Source organism: Ipomoea triloba, chromosome 6 (assembly GCF_003576645.1).
Source record: "Ipomoea triloba cultivar NCNSP0323 chromosome 6, ASM357664v1".
NCBI classification, from domain to species: Eukaryota; Viridiplantae; Streptophyta; class Magnoliopsida; order Solanales; family Convolvulaceae; genus Ipomoea; species Ipomoea triloba.
The window spans coordinates 27,053,359-27,070,932 of NC_044921.1; the positions used below are offsets into that span (position 1 = coordinate 27,053,359).

Consider the following 17,574-nt stretch of genomic DNA (forward strand, 5'->3'; position numbering starts at 1 on the left):
ACAAAGTCCATGCCCATGTGATGGGCCATGAGGCTAAGTCAAGCCCGCCATTTTAGGCCTAGAGACGGGCTCTGAGTTCTGGACTCGTCTTGGGTCGCTCAGGTTATCTTCTTGGGTCTTGGGATATGCACTTCCAAACCCCGAGTCCCTATTATTGGGTCATTTTCAATATATCTATTTTCATTATTATTGTGTTGGGACATATTAAATTTTATTATAATCACTATTCCTATAAATTCAAACCAACTAAAGAATATAATCAATGTTCACAGTAATTTATTTTTTCTACAACTTTTATCAATAATTTTTCAATAAAATTTAAAATTTATTCCATTTCGATTATTATCTATGAACCAAGCAACCATTATTTCTCTTACTATCATTTAGCGCACTACAAAAAAGGTGAAAATAGCGACGGAAAGTTCCGTCGCTAGAAAGGGAAAAATTCGTCGCTAAAGCACTTGACGGATTAGCTACAGAATCAGTCCGTCGCTAGAATTTTGCGACGCAATTTTTTTACCGTCGTTAAATTTAAATCCGTCACTAAACTTAAAAAATCTGTCGCTAATTTCCTCTCCACGACGATTTTGAATGACGAAATTTGCAAGGGAATAACTACAGATATTCCGTCGCTAGAATTAGAAACAGAAATTTCCGTCGCTATTTCGTTACCATTCTTTATTGTTAAAAGATATTTAGCTACGAATTTACTATGGTTTTTTTCCATCACTAAATTTTCTTTTTTTAAATTAAAAAATCTACCCATTAATTAATATCAAATATTTTGTATTAAACTTATAATATAATATTTCAATAATATAATCACAAAATATATTATATTAAGAAATTAAATATCAATAACAATAACAAAAGTATAACATTATATTGTAAAGTGTTACATCGTTAGAAACGGTACCAAATATATTAATACACAATCTAATCGTCTCCTAGATTTTCAGTATTTGAATTAGCAGAATGTCCAGCTTAAGTAGTTGAAAGTCATGGCATAGAAGTGGGAAGAATGTCGTTGATGAACGTTTTGAAGCTCACTTTGCTATTGTTTTTACACTTGCACTGATTACATAGACACCTAATTCATTCCCGCCTATCCAACTACTATGTTGACAAGTAGCAAATTGGATGAACGTTTCAAGACCATCCAAAAACTCCTGAGTGAGAATACCTATTTCATTCAAAAACAAAACCAAAAATAAAAAACAAAAACAAAAACAAAAAATCATATTATGCAAAATAATTCACATTCAATTAATTCCAGGAAAGTGAAAATATTACCCGACAAGTTCATATGCAAAATGAGAATCAAACCCACTCCAACACTATTGTTTAAGAGATACAAAATACACCAAAAACTTGAATAACAAAACAAAATGAGAATCATTCTAGTGTTGCACCAGAAGCAACACTAGAATTATGGAATTCCACCAATTCCATTATAGAATTCCAGTGTGCACACTGGAATTCCAGAATTCCAGTGTGCAGCACTTGAATTCTGGAATTCCAGTGTAGCACTAGAATTTTCATTCCCCTTACACCCTCCCCTATAAAGAGAGAGAGGGAGTATTAAACTTAACTACTGCACAGAAAATCTTTTTTCCTGATGGAAAATAATAGATCAATAGGCAACAAAAGAGACATATATAAAGCATGATGATCTCTTACATTATAAGCCTCACTTAGTCACTCCTTAAGTTCTTATATATAATTATTGAGAAAAAAACATATTTTTGTAGTAAATGAAAAGTGAAATAGATAGAGAACTACATGCAACCAACCAGATAGTGGACGTTGGGATATAAAGACAAGTTTGAACTAAGTGAAATTTGTTCAATCAAATACTTTCAAGATAAATAGTAATATTTTAATAACTTCAGTAAATGAAAAGCAGGTGACTGGGACCCATTTAAGATGATTGGGACCCCAAACTGCAATATGCAATGAGCTCAAAACCTCACCTCAGAGGGCATCAGGGCATGCAAATGTGTCCTTAGAAGCACACTAATATTTAGTCTCAATTCCCTTATTCAGTTGGGACAAGGCACACTACAATGAAAAGTTTTATCATGCTGAATATGCAAACTAAATACACATATAGTTGGAACAAAGATAAGATAGAAAGTAGCATACTGTCAAGAATCCACCGGTGAACACAAGAGAAGTCAAATCTCTGATTGATCAATTGGAGCTTCAATGATCCTTTCCATGTGTCTTTGTAACCAAGGCTTGAATAATTTGCAAATTGATACTGCACATCAATTGAAGAACTAATATCACGCTAATTATTTTGGTAATTTTTTGCAAAAAAAAACAAAAAAAAAAACAAAAAAAACAAAACAAAAAACAAAATAAAGCATCCAAGAAGTACTTCAAAATTTTCATTACATGTAAATATTTACTCCCAACACATTTGTCATCATTCAATAATCATCAAGGTCATAATAACATCATAGTATATATAATTATTAACACTAATCACCATAATTAACAATAGACTACTCTTAAAAAAAAAAAAAAAACAATAGACGACTATACCTTGAACCCCTCACCACACTAATTGCTCCAGTGGTTATTATACCTAAAGGGTTCATTTTAATGAATTTTCTTAATAAAGGAACTTAAATACGGAGTTAGAACAATCAAATCACTTGGATTCCACAAACAACAAACAACAAATTTGTCTCAAAAGAAATGGATATACTGACTAAAATCGTAGAATTGAAGAAAATAAGCTTTCTCACCATTGGATTCCACCGTCGTTGCCTCGTCGTCGGCTGTCGAGCTGTTGGTCTGCAGTTCGGAGAGAGAGAGAGAGAGAGAGAGACGAATCGCTGCTGGACTGCCGAGGAGGTCACTGCCCCGCCGATCTACTCCATCGCTGCCGGACTGTCGTCGAACCACTGTAACTCCGACCACCACCGTCGCGGGCGCTGCCTGCTCGTCACGATTGGCCAACCACCACGCCACGCCCTCGCCTTCGATCTGCTGGACAAGAAAGAGAGAGAGAGAGAGAGAGAGAGACGAAGAACTTGCAACCGCTGCCTTGCCACCGTTGCCTCGCCTCACCGCCGCAACCGCCACCGCCGTTCCTCGTCGACGGTGTGCAGTTTGAAGACAAAGAGCGAAGGGGGCTAGAGCGGTAAACGAAATGCGAGATGATGAAGGCTGAAATGGAATTAATTGGTTTTATACCTAGGGTTAGCAAATTAAAATATTTATATTTGGATTTAGCAATGGAATTTGAATCGGTCGCTAGATTTATTTTTTAAAAAAAATTGTAGTTTCACCCGTTACTACTCTAGCGACGGAAATTTGAATTCGTTGCTAGATTTAGCGACGGAATATGAAGCCGTTGCTAGTCAAGCGACGGAATTTGAATCCGTCGCTAAATCTAGCGCCGGATTCAAATTTCCGTTGCTAGATTTCTATTTTTGAAAAAGTTTTGCTCGTTTTGTTAATTATCTAGCGACGCAATTTTGAATCCGTCGCTACTCTAGCGACGGGTTAAAATTTCCGTCACTAGATTTTATCAAAAAAAATTCCCGCTCACTATTCCCGAGTTTATTTTGCTTTTAAAAAATGAGCGCGAAATTTTTGACAACAATACGTCGCTAATCCGTCGCAAGTTTATGTGCGAAAATTTACTGCTAAAATTAGTTATTGATTTAACGAAAAAAAAAATTTCTTCGCAAAATTCCGTCGCTAATTTTCAATTTTTTTAAAATAAGCAAATCCGTCGCTAGTCCGTCGTTAAATTAGCAACGGAATAAATCTGTCGCTAAATCCGCCGTTATTTTCGCCCTTTTTTTGTAGTGGCGGGTGAATTTTAAGGATAACAACGGAGAGGGGCGAGGGCGGGGAGTATATTTCCCTTCCCCGTCCCCGCCACCCCATCCCCGTCCCAGTCCCCATCTCCGGCAGGGAATTGAAAATACTCACCATTTCCGTCACTGCGAGGAATTAGGCAGGGACAGGGAGGAGTATTCCCGCCCCCATACCGAACGAAATTTTGTGAAATTGTCATTTTCGTTCCCAATTCCTAAAATTTTTCTCCATCCTCGTCCCCGTCAAAGATGAGAATTTCCGTCGGGGCAAATTGTAATCCCCAGTAGTTTTAGTTCATGCTAGTAAAGTACTAAAGTACGCTTGGTATAAATAAAAAGAGTCCAGGAGGGATTTGAACTCCTTTACTCCCATTGACGGCTTTCTTAAATGCACTCTCTCAAAAACTAATTAATAATTTAGAAAATGTCATCTTGGTTCTCTCTCCCCATCCCTTTCAAATCTCCCGACGATGAGCAAAACCATTCCGATCCGAGCCTTCCCTCCATCTTTCGCGGCGTCGCAGCCTTCCTCGCGCCTCCTCCTCCCGCCGCAGGAGACGGCGGAGACAGCGCAGCGGCGGAAAGCTCTCAGGCGATTGTGGGAATCAGGAATGATTTGGTGGAGATTGGGGACAGCTTCAAATCGAGCCTTTCATTGTTGGCATCCAACATGGCTGCTTCTGAATTTTCAAAACTCGCCTCCAATGTTTTGAGGTTTAAGGATGATGAAGTGGAAGGGCAGGTCGATGAAGAGGATGAAGTGGAAGAGGAGGACGACAAGATTGGGATCACCGATGAAGTGGTGGACTTTGTGAGGACTATTTCCTTTAGACCTCAGCTTTGGACTGATTTTCCTATCAGTTTAGCTAAAGGTAAATTTCATTTTTCTTCACTTTAAGTTTACTAAAGCAACAAAGGTACAGTGAACTTCATCAAATTCATCAATGATATTAATGTGGTTTTTTTTTTTTTTTTTTTTCCGGAAATTACTTGGTGGTAAGATAATTCTTTAAGTGCTGTTATACTCGTAGCAATAATAGTTTTTATTTTTTATTTTACGGTTATAGATAAATAAATGTGGAGTCACACTTTAGTTGTTTGTTACTTATGGTCATAATACTTATTAGCAATTTGAAATAAATAAAAATTGTGATACTAGGGTAAAATTACAGTAAAATTGTGATACTTACGAAGTGTAATTCTAATGTAAATATTGTAATATTTATATGTGAAATCTTACTTATGGAAGATATTGTAATACTTATTGCAGAAAATTGAATATCAATTTGAATTAAAAATAAATCATTACTTATGATAGATACTGTAATACATATATGTGAACTTGTGATAACATTTAAGGTAAAATTGATTGTTACTAATGATAAATATCGTAATATTTATAATTGAAATTGTGATACACATACACCCAGTTGTCTACAACTCAACCTGTCTCATGGACAAAGATCCATGAGACGATGTCACACAAGTTTTTGCCATAAATGTGTTTTTGCTTGTCTGTGAAAGAGATTGTTCGAGAAGGTGAACAATTTTTGGGAAATGTCTTTGCGTGGAAGGGATGTGTAGGACTAATAGATGATATGTATGAAACTATTCACCAGTATTCAGTCATTATCATCCCTTACTTTTATGCATGCCTAATGTACTTAATATTTGATATTAATGTGTTATTTGTCTTATCATGGTAGAAGCATAACAAAATAGCTAGGCTTATCTCCTTTGGTAGTATATATTTGAATTCATCCTTCTATGCACCTATATTTCAAGGAGCGTATATATGCATATTATGATATTGTAGATAATATACCTCATTTACTGATAACACTACATATGTGGAAAGTGGCATATATTACTGCATTTTCTGTTTTGATGCTAAAGTTACTTATTTAACCTCTGTTGGTACTTGGATCTTTATATGAAATATATGTGAAATTTGTTGTAGACTTTCATATCTCTGATAACCAAAGAGAGCATGTGGAAAATATTGAGCAACTGGTGCCCAGTCTTGGATCCTTAAAGCAAAAACTTGCCCACCATTTAACAGATGGGCAGTTTTGGATGATATATTTCATCTTGTTGCTTCCTAGGTTGGATGAGAATGATTTGGAGCTCCTATCAACTCCTGAGGCAAGTCTCTCTCTATAACACAGCCACATATGACATATGTTCATTTGTGCATGTGCGTGTTTGTTTGAATAACTGATTACAGAACTATCTTTAGTGAGTGCAGTTATAATAGTCAGAGAGATGTGGTTTTAGCTGGCTAAACATAGCACAGTAGCTCACTGCCATGTAATGTTAGAAAAAAGATCTTTTGTTAGATGACTGAATATTCAATTTAGTGAGAACAAGCAGTCTTGCAATTTAAAAGACATAATCTTGAGCAACTAGGATGAAATATATATTGCTATGTGCCTAAGCTAATGTCACTCTACCAAATCCTGGGTTAGACTGTATCTGCAATTTTCTTTAACTGCAACTTAAGTAATGGATATATCAAAGACAAACTTCAAAACTTTGTCCAGATTCCATTTCTGCATTCCACATTCAGAGCCAATTGCCTGATCCTTTTTGAGATGTTATTCACAAGACAATGTTAATAAGGGGTGATGGCAGTTTATTTCCCTTTAATAAAATTATACTTCCATACATTGGGTGTTTAGAAATTGAATTTTGTTCTTGGTATACTGGCTAATTACTTCCATACATTGGGTGTTTAGAAATTGAATTTTGTTCTTGGTATACTGGCTAATTACTCACCTGTAGACTGGTAGGCCTTAAGTTCAATACCATCTTATGGATGATTCAGGAATTCTGTGCATTGAGTTGAATTAACTTCAATTTTTTGGCTTGATTGACAGAATGCCATTTGATTATGGCCATTATGGTGTAGTGGCCAACTTCTTTCCCACTGATCAGTAATAACGCCATTTGAGTATGGCCATTATGGTATAGCGGCCAACTTCTTTCCCACTGATCAGTAATAACAGATTAACAGCTGCTTCGAAAATGTGCATTGTTGTTACCTTTTATGTTATGAATCTGAATCAGTCTTAGTAGAAAAACAATTGAGATGTAAATTAATGCAATCACTTTTTTNAACAGATTAACAGCTGCTTCGAAAATGTGCATTGTTGTTACCTTTTATGTTATGAATCTGAATCAGTCTTAGTAGAAAAACAATTGAGATGTAAATTAATGCAATCACTTTTTTTTTTTTTTTTTTCACTCCTCCCTCTTCTTGAATGACACTTGGCTCTGTGCAAGTATCATATTTATGGAGGCATAATGGAAACTGAACTGTGAACTCCACATTGTCTGATACCAATTCATGTTTCGTTTTTGCGGCACTCATGAACTACCTCTGCTTTTAGCATATTTGAAAGTTGCTTCATTCAGCGTAGACCTTTTAAAAGAAAAGAAGTGATATTGGACATGATTGCATGCATGAACTAGTTTTATCTTGGTGGGGTTTTGTGTCTGCAGATTGTCAAAGTTAGGGAGATGCTTCTGCAGCAACTGCAAAATAAGAAAATTACAGAGTCAGAGCCTACAAAAGAACCTGAGACAGTGCAAAGATCTCTGGATGGTGAAAAGCAACTGCCTAATACTAATGCTGCAGCCGAGCCTTGTAGTAATGCTGCACCAGATGTGAAAGTTATCACAGACGAGAAATCTGAGCAGCAGATCAAAGATGTGGAGGATGTTTCATTTAGTGATCTGGAGGATGATGATACTGATTCATCAGATCAAAAACCTGAAACTAGGGTGTCACACAGCAAGAAAGCTTCATTATCTAGTGAATCACATGAATGGGTTCAACTAAATGAAAGTTCCAATGATCGGGTTACACAACGAATTGCTGGCCAGTCTACTTCCTCTGGGAAAGATTCAGAAGGTGAAGAGTCGAGTGGCTGGCACACTGTTGATGATGCTGATTTTGACAGTTTGGCAACTATTTAAGATCCTCTGCAACTGTACATTGTCTTCCTTTACAATCTTTGATTGTCTTCTCTCTTTTTTTTCGACATGTTCTTTGTCAATGCCGATTTTATCTCAAAATCTGAAAAGAAAAAGGAAAGAGAAGAAAGGTATCTTAATGTAGTACTATGCTTTTAGATTTATTTGTGCAATTGTTGATATTATATGATTTTTACTTATCCAGAGAAAGTATATGCTTTGCGTTAGTAGTTTCATGTACTTGTAATTCCGTCATTGTCTTAGTTGGATTCAGAAGCAAAGCCTTAAGAAGGAGATCTGTTTTTTTTCTTTTTTTCTTTATTTTTTTTTTTTTTTTTTTATAATGGGGAAGGGAGGGGGACCTTGGGGGAGTGACAATTAAGTAGACTCCACTTTTCGAACACAAGTAACATTTGTCAAATCGTCGAAAAAAGCTTCCCCGCTCATCGCTGGGCAGTCAGCGAACGTCGCCATCTCATCACGGTACATGGCACTACACAACGCAAGGGAGTCGGCCACCTTGTTCTGCTCCCGGTAAATCACTTTAATTGTGATCCATCCTTTAATCGTGTTGATGTAATCCCAAACCGGTTCACGACCCGTCAAGACATCCTGAATCCATTGAATCATGTTTTTCGCACCCGTTTGAATCTCCATGTCACGAACCCCTCTTTACCACGCCCACCTAAGGCCCTCAACGCTTCAACCCAAGAGGGGTCTTTATAGGAAGTTCCGCGCATAAATCCCTCAATCCACTTGCCCCTATTGTTTCTCATAACGCCGCCCATGCCTGCTCTATTGAGGCCAGTTTTGACGCTACCATCAATGTTAAATGTAACTTGATAAGCAACAGAAGCTCTCCACCTTAGCCGAGCGGTTTTGTGCCTTCCCGCCCTACTAGTCTATTTCAAAGGTTTTGTGCCCCAAGCAAAGACCTAGTCTATTTCCTCTTCTGCCTCTCTTATCCAATTGGTCTTGCGTTGGGTATCCATCTTGAACACTCCATGACTAAACTAATATAAATAATAGGGGTAGGGGGTAGAGTAAGAGATTCGCTAGGTTTCATTCTATTTGTTGTGCATTGGATTAACATTAAGATGTCCAAGATAAAGGGAACAAGGGGAATACTTAGAAAAAACAAAAGAGGCTAAGACGAAGGTTGGTTCAAGGGTACTATAAAGGCGGTATGGAACACCATTGATTGGCTTTATAATAAGTAATACTAACCTTCATCCGGGTTGAAACTCTTTTTTCTTTATAAAGAGGTTATTTGTGACTTTGCCATGAAACGTGGGAACTCCAAGATACTTGCCAAGGCTAGTAGTTACGGCGGGGATACCAACAATGGCAGAAATTCATTGAGCTTCCTCGCTATCCACATTTTTAGAAAAGAAGATTTAGGACTTGCTCAAACTAACTCTTTGACCAGAGGCTTAGCTAAATCTTTCCAGGCACTCCGAAATTATAGCTATTTGTTCCTGTGAAGCCTCAGCAAACAAAACAAGATCATCGGTAAACAATAAATGAGTAAGGAGGGGTCCATACCTTGAGAGGCGAATGCCCTTCCAATTTCCATGGTCCACTTCGTTTTTTATAGTGTGACTCAGGCACTCCATGCAAAAGACGAACAAATACGGCGAAATTGAATCACCTTGACGGATACCCCTGGACGGGACAATCTGGTAAAGTTGACTCATGTTCCATAAAACTTTCATTTTGGGGGACTCCACACATGCCATAATATTTCTTATCCAATCATTAGACATGCGGACATCTCTTAGGGTATCACGAATGAAGTCCCAATTGAGCCTGTCGTAGGCTTTCTCGAGATCAATTTTAAGGACCATAAACAGTTCCTTACCCTGTCTGGTTTGCATAGAGTGCATTACTTCCTGGTATAGCAGAATATTATCTGTGATTTGTCTACCTGGCACAAAGCTACTTTGTTCCTGCCCAATCAGCCTTCTCAAGATGGGTTTTAACCGGTTAGGCATGACTTTTGTAATGACATTGTAAATGACATTACAAAGGGTAATTGGGCGATACTGACTGGCATTGGTAGGGCAACTGTTCTTCGGAATAAGGGCAATCTAGGTATCGTTCATACCCTCTTCCATCACCCCTGACTTAAGGAACATATCAACCTGATTGAAAACTGATTTTCCAACCACGGGCCAAGTTATTTGATAAAACATAGTGTGAAATCCATCCAGGCCTGGAGCCTTTAAGAGTCCCATCTCAAACAGCGCTAATCTGATCTCTTGCATAGAAAAATCCGCATTGAACGAAATCCATTCCTCCTCACAAAGCGGTGGGAATTTTCCATGGGGAACACGAGAGACATCCGCCTCCACATCTTTGGTTAAAATACCAGTAAAATAATCTTGAATAACTTTTTCAATTTGGTGATCATCATTCATGGGGTTTCCTACGTTATCCAAGAAGCTATGTCCCCCTCTTTTAACCTTTTTACTCTTTGTAGCAGCGTGGTAGAACTTAGTATTGCGGTCTCCTGAAGCAATCCATTCCCCCCCATCGCTTGTTGAAACCAGAGAATCTCTTCTTACTGGAGAGTGTCTTCTAACTCTTGTTTACTTTTCCTTTCAAGTTTAAACAGTCTAGCATGTCTCGTATATTCCATATGCTTTTGAATCCCATCTAGGCGTCGCAACAACTTATTCTTCCTATGGTGAATGTTCCCAAAAACGGTTCTGTTCTATTCTTTTAACTTTGTAGCCATAGCGTCTTTGTTCTGCCAGACTGACGCTTCCATATTCCAGTTACAACTGATAAGCTCGATGAATGAGTGGTGATTCGTCCAGGCACCTTGGAACATGAAGTTGTTAATGCGTTTTTTATCTTTACTATGAAATTCAACCAAGATAGGGCAATTATCAGAATTGAAAGCCATTAGGTGGCTAACAGTCGTATCTTTCACAAGATCTATCCAATCAAGCAAGCATAATGCACGATCCAGTCTGGCACCTTTGAACGTCCCCTCCTCCTTTCCTCGTCTCCACGTGAATTTCTAACCCGAGAAACCAAGGCCAATTAAAGATTAACTGAATATCCAATTCCTAAAATCAGCGTTTCTGTGGTTCCTTAGATTATTAGGATTCGAGCATTCCTCATTGCTGACAATGGCATTAAAATCTCCAGCAATCAACCAAGGGTGGTGATGTTGTGAGTTTTAGTGTGAGTGAATGTGGAATGGAATGTGATAAAACGAAGAGTCAAGACTCCCCGAGTGTCGTGTCTCTCAAGGATGACAAATTGGAACGAATAGGTGCTGGCATTTAGGAGGTTGAAAAGAAAGAGTTACGGGAATAGCTAAGGCTAGGGGTCATTTTGTAAGAAAGTTGGAAGGTTTAAAAGGGTGTTGTTAAGGGAAAGGAAAGGTGGAGATTGGGGCTCGTGGCTAACCTATGTGGTCTACTATCTAGTGGTTTTGTAAGGAAATAACTCAGATTTGACTAGGGAGTTCATGGCACTTCACCAAGTGGCGTCACACTTGGACTCCCACATCCTCATTCGGTTGGGGCATTTTATCGAACACCTTGTCTACCACTCCTCTCGGGCCTCTTCCTTTCGGACTAAGGGTGGAGATGTGGGTGAGTTGGACTCGTGACTGGCCGCTATCGCGCACACACTCACTTTCACTGGGTTTGCTACCTAATGTGGCCACACTTAGGCACAAAGCATAATGAACATCAACCACACAAGTTTATCATCCAACAATCACAAAGCTCACATATTTCAAGCAAAGTTATATCAAATCAACCACATAGTTTAGCTTCGGGGCCACCCATCCCCTTTCTGCTCTAAGCTATCATTAAAATAAAGAAACAAGAAGGAGAAATGAAAGTTTCAAAGAAAGCAAACATTAAATTATACATTGAAGAGAAGAGTACCATCCATGATGAATGGCTCATTTACATATTGTTCTTGAAACTTCAATCCTCCTATTCTTGATCTTGAATCTACTCTAATAGAAAGAACGTTTTCCCCCAAGAGGGAAGAAAACCCTAGGAAACTTCAGATCTAAAACTATTCTATGGCTGCTCTCCTCCCATCTTCTATCCGAAAAAGGGGTTTAAATAGGCATCCAAAAATAAAAATTCCCGAAATGGTCCCTGTGGCCGAACCATGCCTAGCACCACGCGTGGTGGTGGGCGTGGAGAGCCACTGGAAAGGATCCACGCCCATCCACACGCGTGTTGGGCTGCGCGGGAGGTTCTTGCTTCGCGGCTTCGTTTGCCTTTTTCTCCGTTTTGGCTTCGAATCCCTTTTCGATCTATGAAAATACTTCAAAACTTTTCCTAAAATTAATGTTAGAAGATTTTGATCACATCCGAGCTTAAAATGCATGAGATTGTTATAAACGGGTGGCAAAACTTTACACTTTATCCCATTTTAGACCCTTAATATGTACTATTCTTGGTGCTTATCAAAGTTTCCACACTTTAACCTTGCTTGTCCTCAACCAAGCATACTTTCTAAGCTCTAATCATATAAGCACCAGGAATAGTATACATTCTCATCGGTTGATCAATTAATTGGTGTGCGGGCATTTAGAATGGAGTGAGTGAAATCCCATACACTATCCACCAAGCTACTAAGCTCATGTCATCTAAATATAAGGAATATGCCGAGGAAGTTTTAAAGTCTCATGAGTTGGTAACAAGAAAAACTATATTCACACCTTTTAAGCATGCATTCAATTGGGGTTCACCTTTTATTTTGTAGGGGCCTAGGGAGCCGATCCCACTAGTGGGAACGATGCGCACGGCCTAGTCAAATTTCCAACCATACGCCAAAGCCCCTTTTTGCAAATATAAATGAGGGCAGGGACATGGACCGCTCATCGCCATGGCTTGGGCAATCACTCTATTTTCTCACTTCATAGGATAACGTCATCAGGCGACCCGACTTCACATGGAGCCCCATGCTTTTTCGAAGACAGTGCAATGGGTGCCTGAATCCTAGCGAAGCGGCTCACCTCCTCTCTGTTCTTCTCATCTTCCAGGATCTCTTCGGGATAACCGACTTCACATGGAGCCCCATGCTTTTTCGAAGACGGTGCAATGGTTAACCCGTATCCTAGCAAGATGGCTCACCTCTGGTTTTATCTCTAGGAGTGGCCTTTGCCTTTTTACTCTTCACCATATCAACCCCTCATGCCTTTTTCTAGGGAGTAGGGATTTTTTCACTCAAAGCTCACTTTAAGGCTCTCCTTTTGCCCCATGTCCTGCTAAGATTAATTCAGTTTTCGGGCTTCGCTGAGCTTATCTTTCTCAAACTAAGGGGGTACACACTCCCACTTCGGGAGATCCTTGACTCAGGTCCCAACAAAATCAAAGGTGAAAAGCATGCAATCACACAAAGATATCAATAATATAGATTTAAAATTTTCAATTTTGGTGTAATTTGTACTTCCAAGGTATATTTCAAAAATTAATTCGACACAAGATTAGGAGCCCTCCTGGATAGTGTTGACAATAACACTCCCTCTAGTTCCTATGCCCTAACACTTGATCATCCAACTAATTCAAGCAATGTAGAACCCATACTTTCCACACTTAAAAGATAACATCGTCCTCGATGTTACCATGAGGATCGGTGGAAAAGGAATAGGGTCCAAAGGGTATCTACACAAGCCCCTTTTCCACACTTAAAAGTGTTTTCTGGGCTAGAACAATTCTAATCTAATGAAATCACACCCGATATGAACAATGTCATGCAACTCATCATATGTGAATCAAAACAATGTATAGCTATCAAAGATCAAACAGGGCATCTATTTTGCAAGGGGATAAAAGAAATACTCACAAGGTGCATCCCCTTTAAAAGCATGTACAATCCTTACTTGCCCTTCAAAAATTTGTCAGATTAAAGGTAAAGAAATGAATGAAGAATTTAGATTTTACCTTTCAAAAATTGGTTCTCCGGTTGTAGGTGGGTTGGTATCTTATTCTTCTTATACTTGGGTTGCCTCCCAAGAGCGCCACATTTAGCGTCTTTGGCTAGACGAAACGTGGAATTCACAATTCAAAGAGAAATAAACAAAAGTAAAAATAAACTGATTGTCCACAATCATAGTTTTTCAAACATCAATCACAATTCTTCACATCTTTTTGTTGGTGGTGGCGACTTCCTTTGCAATTTCCTCAAGCCTATGCATTTGCTCCATATGTAGCTGATATTGGAAAATCTGGAGAGATTTCCAATCCGTGATAGTGGTGAATCTGCTGGGGATTTCAAAGTTTGCAAACTGAAAGTTTTGCTCTTGGGTATGTGACGAAGGTGCAAGTAGTGCTTCCTCGAGAGGCGGAGGGGAGTACATTGATGAATCTAACGGTTAATACATGTAATACCCCGTATTTTCCTAACATTATTATTTTAATAAATATTCCCAATACGCTGCGATCGTACGTACCGGTCACGAACCGTAAAATTTTTGGAAGCTTGTGTTCGGACCCGTTTGTCCTAGGAAATGAATTATTAGACACCATACTATTATTCTTGAATTTCCTATTTAATTAAATCAGCTCATAGTAGCGAAAATTTATTTTGATCGTACATCGCTAAATTTCGCGGTGTACCGAACTTAGCCCAATTTTGAGGTTTAGTTTGAGATAAAATTTTTGGTTTCAAAATTTTTGGATTTAGATTATTTTCTACTGAGAATTCATCTGTTTCAATCCCGGTCAGTATAAGCTAAGATATTTATTCTACTTACCACTAGAAAGTGACACATGTCACTAATTTTCACCATGTATTATTATTATATTATTTTAGAGTTGATATAACTAGCTTAAGTCTTCAATTTTATCCATTTTCCCCTCAAAAATTCGAAATTTCCAAGAGGAAAACAAGAGAGAATATTTCATCTTCATTCTTGAGTTCAAGCTTCAACAACTAGGGTTTTCCATATCAAGATCATCTTTGTTCGGTAAATTTCTATTTTAATCGGTTCAAAAGTTTTGTCCTCCGTCCTAGATCTTGAATCCAAGTATAGTTTTCTTAAAATATGTGGTTATGATGTTATATACTTCCTAGGATTTGTAGGAAAATTTTGAGGTAAGAAAATCCTATTTTACTGATTATTTTAGTATAGTTAGTGTTCTCAAGGATCTAATATTATGTATGTTGTGGATAATTTATGGATTGTGTAGAAGAACCAAAGGAAGTGGAAGAGTGAGCATCTAGAGGAAGTTAGTAACATTTTCAAGAAGATAAGGTAATCTTTATGTCCACCAAAACCTTTTTCCACCATGATATTCATGAATTTCTTGATAAAGTATGGATATAAAGATTTTAGTAGATGAAATTTGGTGTGATTGTGGTATAGCAAGAGTATATGTGTAGATATGGGTATGATATGTTGTGGTGAATATATGAAGAAGACTTGTATAAATATGTAGAATCTTATATATATACATATATACGTGTAATATTATTATTACACTTGTGAAAATATTGACAAGAAACTAAGACAGATTTCTGGCTGTAACTTCCGAGAATTTCTGGGAAAAATCGGTAAAGTATTTTGATCCAATATTTTTTAATACATGTAGTTTTATAAGTGTAGAACCTACATATAAAATTTCATAATTTTTGGAGTAGTATAAGTATGGTTTCCGAATTATTTTCCAAAACTGGTCCAGAGAGAAGAAAATTCCGGACAGCACACTGCCAAGGGCAAAAATGGAATTTTCTGTGTTAATTCGTGAACCAAAATGACCAAAACTTTTTATGGACATCAAGTACTATGAGTTAGGGTTCTACCATAAAAATTTCAAGTGAAAAAGAGTTCGGGAACTATCTTTACCGGCTCAATCTTTCAGACTGCGCCAAGCTGAAATTTTCTTATAAGGAGGTGGTATTATGTATATGAAACCTATGTATATACGTGTAGTATATATCTTTATGTGTGTAGTATATATATATATATATACACGTGTGATGTGTGTGTGTTTAAACTATATATATATATGTACATATATGAGTATATCTGTATAATTAAATAAAGGTTGTATCTCTGTATATATGTGCGGTATGTGTACTTTATGTGAGTATGCATAAATGTGGAAAATGTTATGTTAAATGCATATATACATATGTGTAGTGTGATGATGGGAAATGTGTTGAGCAAAATGTTTTGAGAGACAACACCATACACGAAGGTAGGTTTATACTATTTAAAGTGTGTTATGTGAGAAAGTAAAGAAGGAGATAAAATGAAATTATGGTGTGAGGTTGGAGACTATTCCTTTTAACATTCACAATGGATTCACAAACATTGGGCCCTGAAGTGATTGGTGTTAACCACGTTGAGTAACCTTGTAGAAACAGATCCAGGGTTACTAGAGCTAGTGACTAACCTGCGGGCTTGGAATCCCGACAAGGGGTGTGCACACTAAAGGTCCTAGATCTGCTTCCCCTAGTTGGAATAACTAGGTTGTGGTGAGGTGGTGGAAACGAGAAGGAAATTGTGGTGTTAATCGGAATATCTTTAACGTTATTATGGTAAAAGCTGGTTATTTCTATTTAAATGTTTATATGATTATGAGTACGAGTATGAGTATGGGTATGATTATGAGTATGATATTGTGTATACAGGTGGAAATTGTGATTATTGGCACATATTTTCTTTGAAACAATAATGAGGAAATGAATATCTCTTATATGAGAAATCTTGTTGAAAATGGGTTATCATGTGAAATGAACTGTTTTTCGAAAACAAAGAATAAAACTATTTTCCAAAACCATGATTTTACACGGTGGAGTAGGGATTACTTAGCACTATGTGCTAATTCTGTTTTCCAAATGAATTTCAGGTATGGAATAGATCTTGATATCCGAGAGCGATAGAAGAGAAAATGGATCTACTCTTGATGATAGAGATCACTATGGTTTTTGAGTTGTATATTACTGGAATGTAAGGCAGTAATAGTATGTATTAATAAGGATAGTAGATGTAAAGACTACCTTAGCATCTAAGTTGTAATAAACTTAGGTGTGGAGTAGCACCTCTGGATTTTATGCGCTTCCGTTTTGGGAAATTAGTAATTATGATTAATTATGCCTTTTAGTATGATGGAAAATCTGGGGGTGTTACAATACATCTCTGGAGGAGATGGAGAGAGAAACAACATTGGTGAAGATGAAAGCCTTTTAGGGGATGTCATTGGCGTTTCTGAATGGTCTCCTGCCATGTCCTCATCTTCCCCTGTTCGTGCTAAGTGCCTCAGATTCAATCCTGCAACATCCTCTAAAGATAGAGGAACAATCTGTGCCCCTTCTATCCGGTGTTCGAACCAGCAAATTTTCATCTGATGGTCCAGAGTGATGCAAAGCCTTGTTACCATTGGTCATATGAAGATGGATCTCACTGAATTTTGCTGCTGAGCTAGGAGCCAATGTTTACAAATCATGCTCATATTCACTGAGCTTCCAGTGTCTATGCTCCACATGATGAATAAATCTGCCTTTGAAATTCGGTCATATGTCTCAGGTCTTCCTCCCGAAGAATGTGCGATTATCTTCCACAACACCCTTAGATCTTCTCTCACAATTTAAGAAACTCTGACCCTAGACCCAACCCAATCAATTCCTGGCCTAGCGATCATGGCCCAATATTTTCTTGGGATATCCCTGTTGTAACACCCCGAAAATTCGTTCAAGCCTTACTACCGATAATTAATTCCTTGGGTAATTTAATTAATTCCAATTGGGCTAATTCTTTCAATTTGAT

General features: G+C 37.7%; 1 protein-coding gene and 1 long non-coding RNA gene across 2 annotated transcripts; one reads left to right on the forward strand and one right to left on the reverse strand.

Moving 5' to 3' along the window:
* Nucleotides 1-852: 852 nt before the first annotated feature.
* On the reverse strand, nucleotides 853-3,166 carry LOC116022024. The gene is made up of 3 exons (XR_004099125.1): nucleotides 2,757-3,166; nucleotides 2,146-2,263; nucleotides 853-1,183 (listed from the first exon to the last, which is right to left on the reverse strand). It is a non-coding gene; the product is annotated as an uncharacterized LOC116022024 (long non-coding RNA).
* Nucleotides 3,167-4,216: 1,050 nt separating this feature from the next.
* Nucleotides 4,217-8,044, forward strand: LOC116023007. The gene is made up of 3 exons (XM_031263940.1): nucleotides 4,217-4,711; nucleotides 5,800-5,984; nucleotides 7,344-8,044. The coding sequence occupies exons 1-3, from the start codon at nucleotides 4,264-4,266 to the stop codon at nucleotides 7,818-7,820; spliced, it is 1,110 nt and encodes a 369-aa protein (XP_031119800.1). The 5' UTR covers nucleotides 4,217-4,263; the 3' UTR covers nucleotides 7,821-8,044.
* Nucleotides 8,045-17,574: the final 9,530 nt, after the last annotated feature.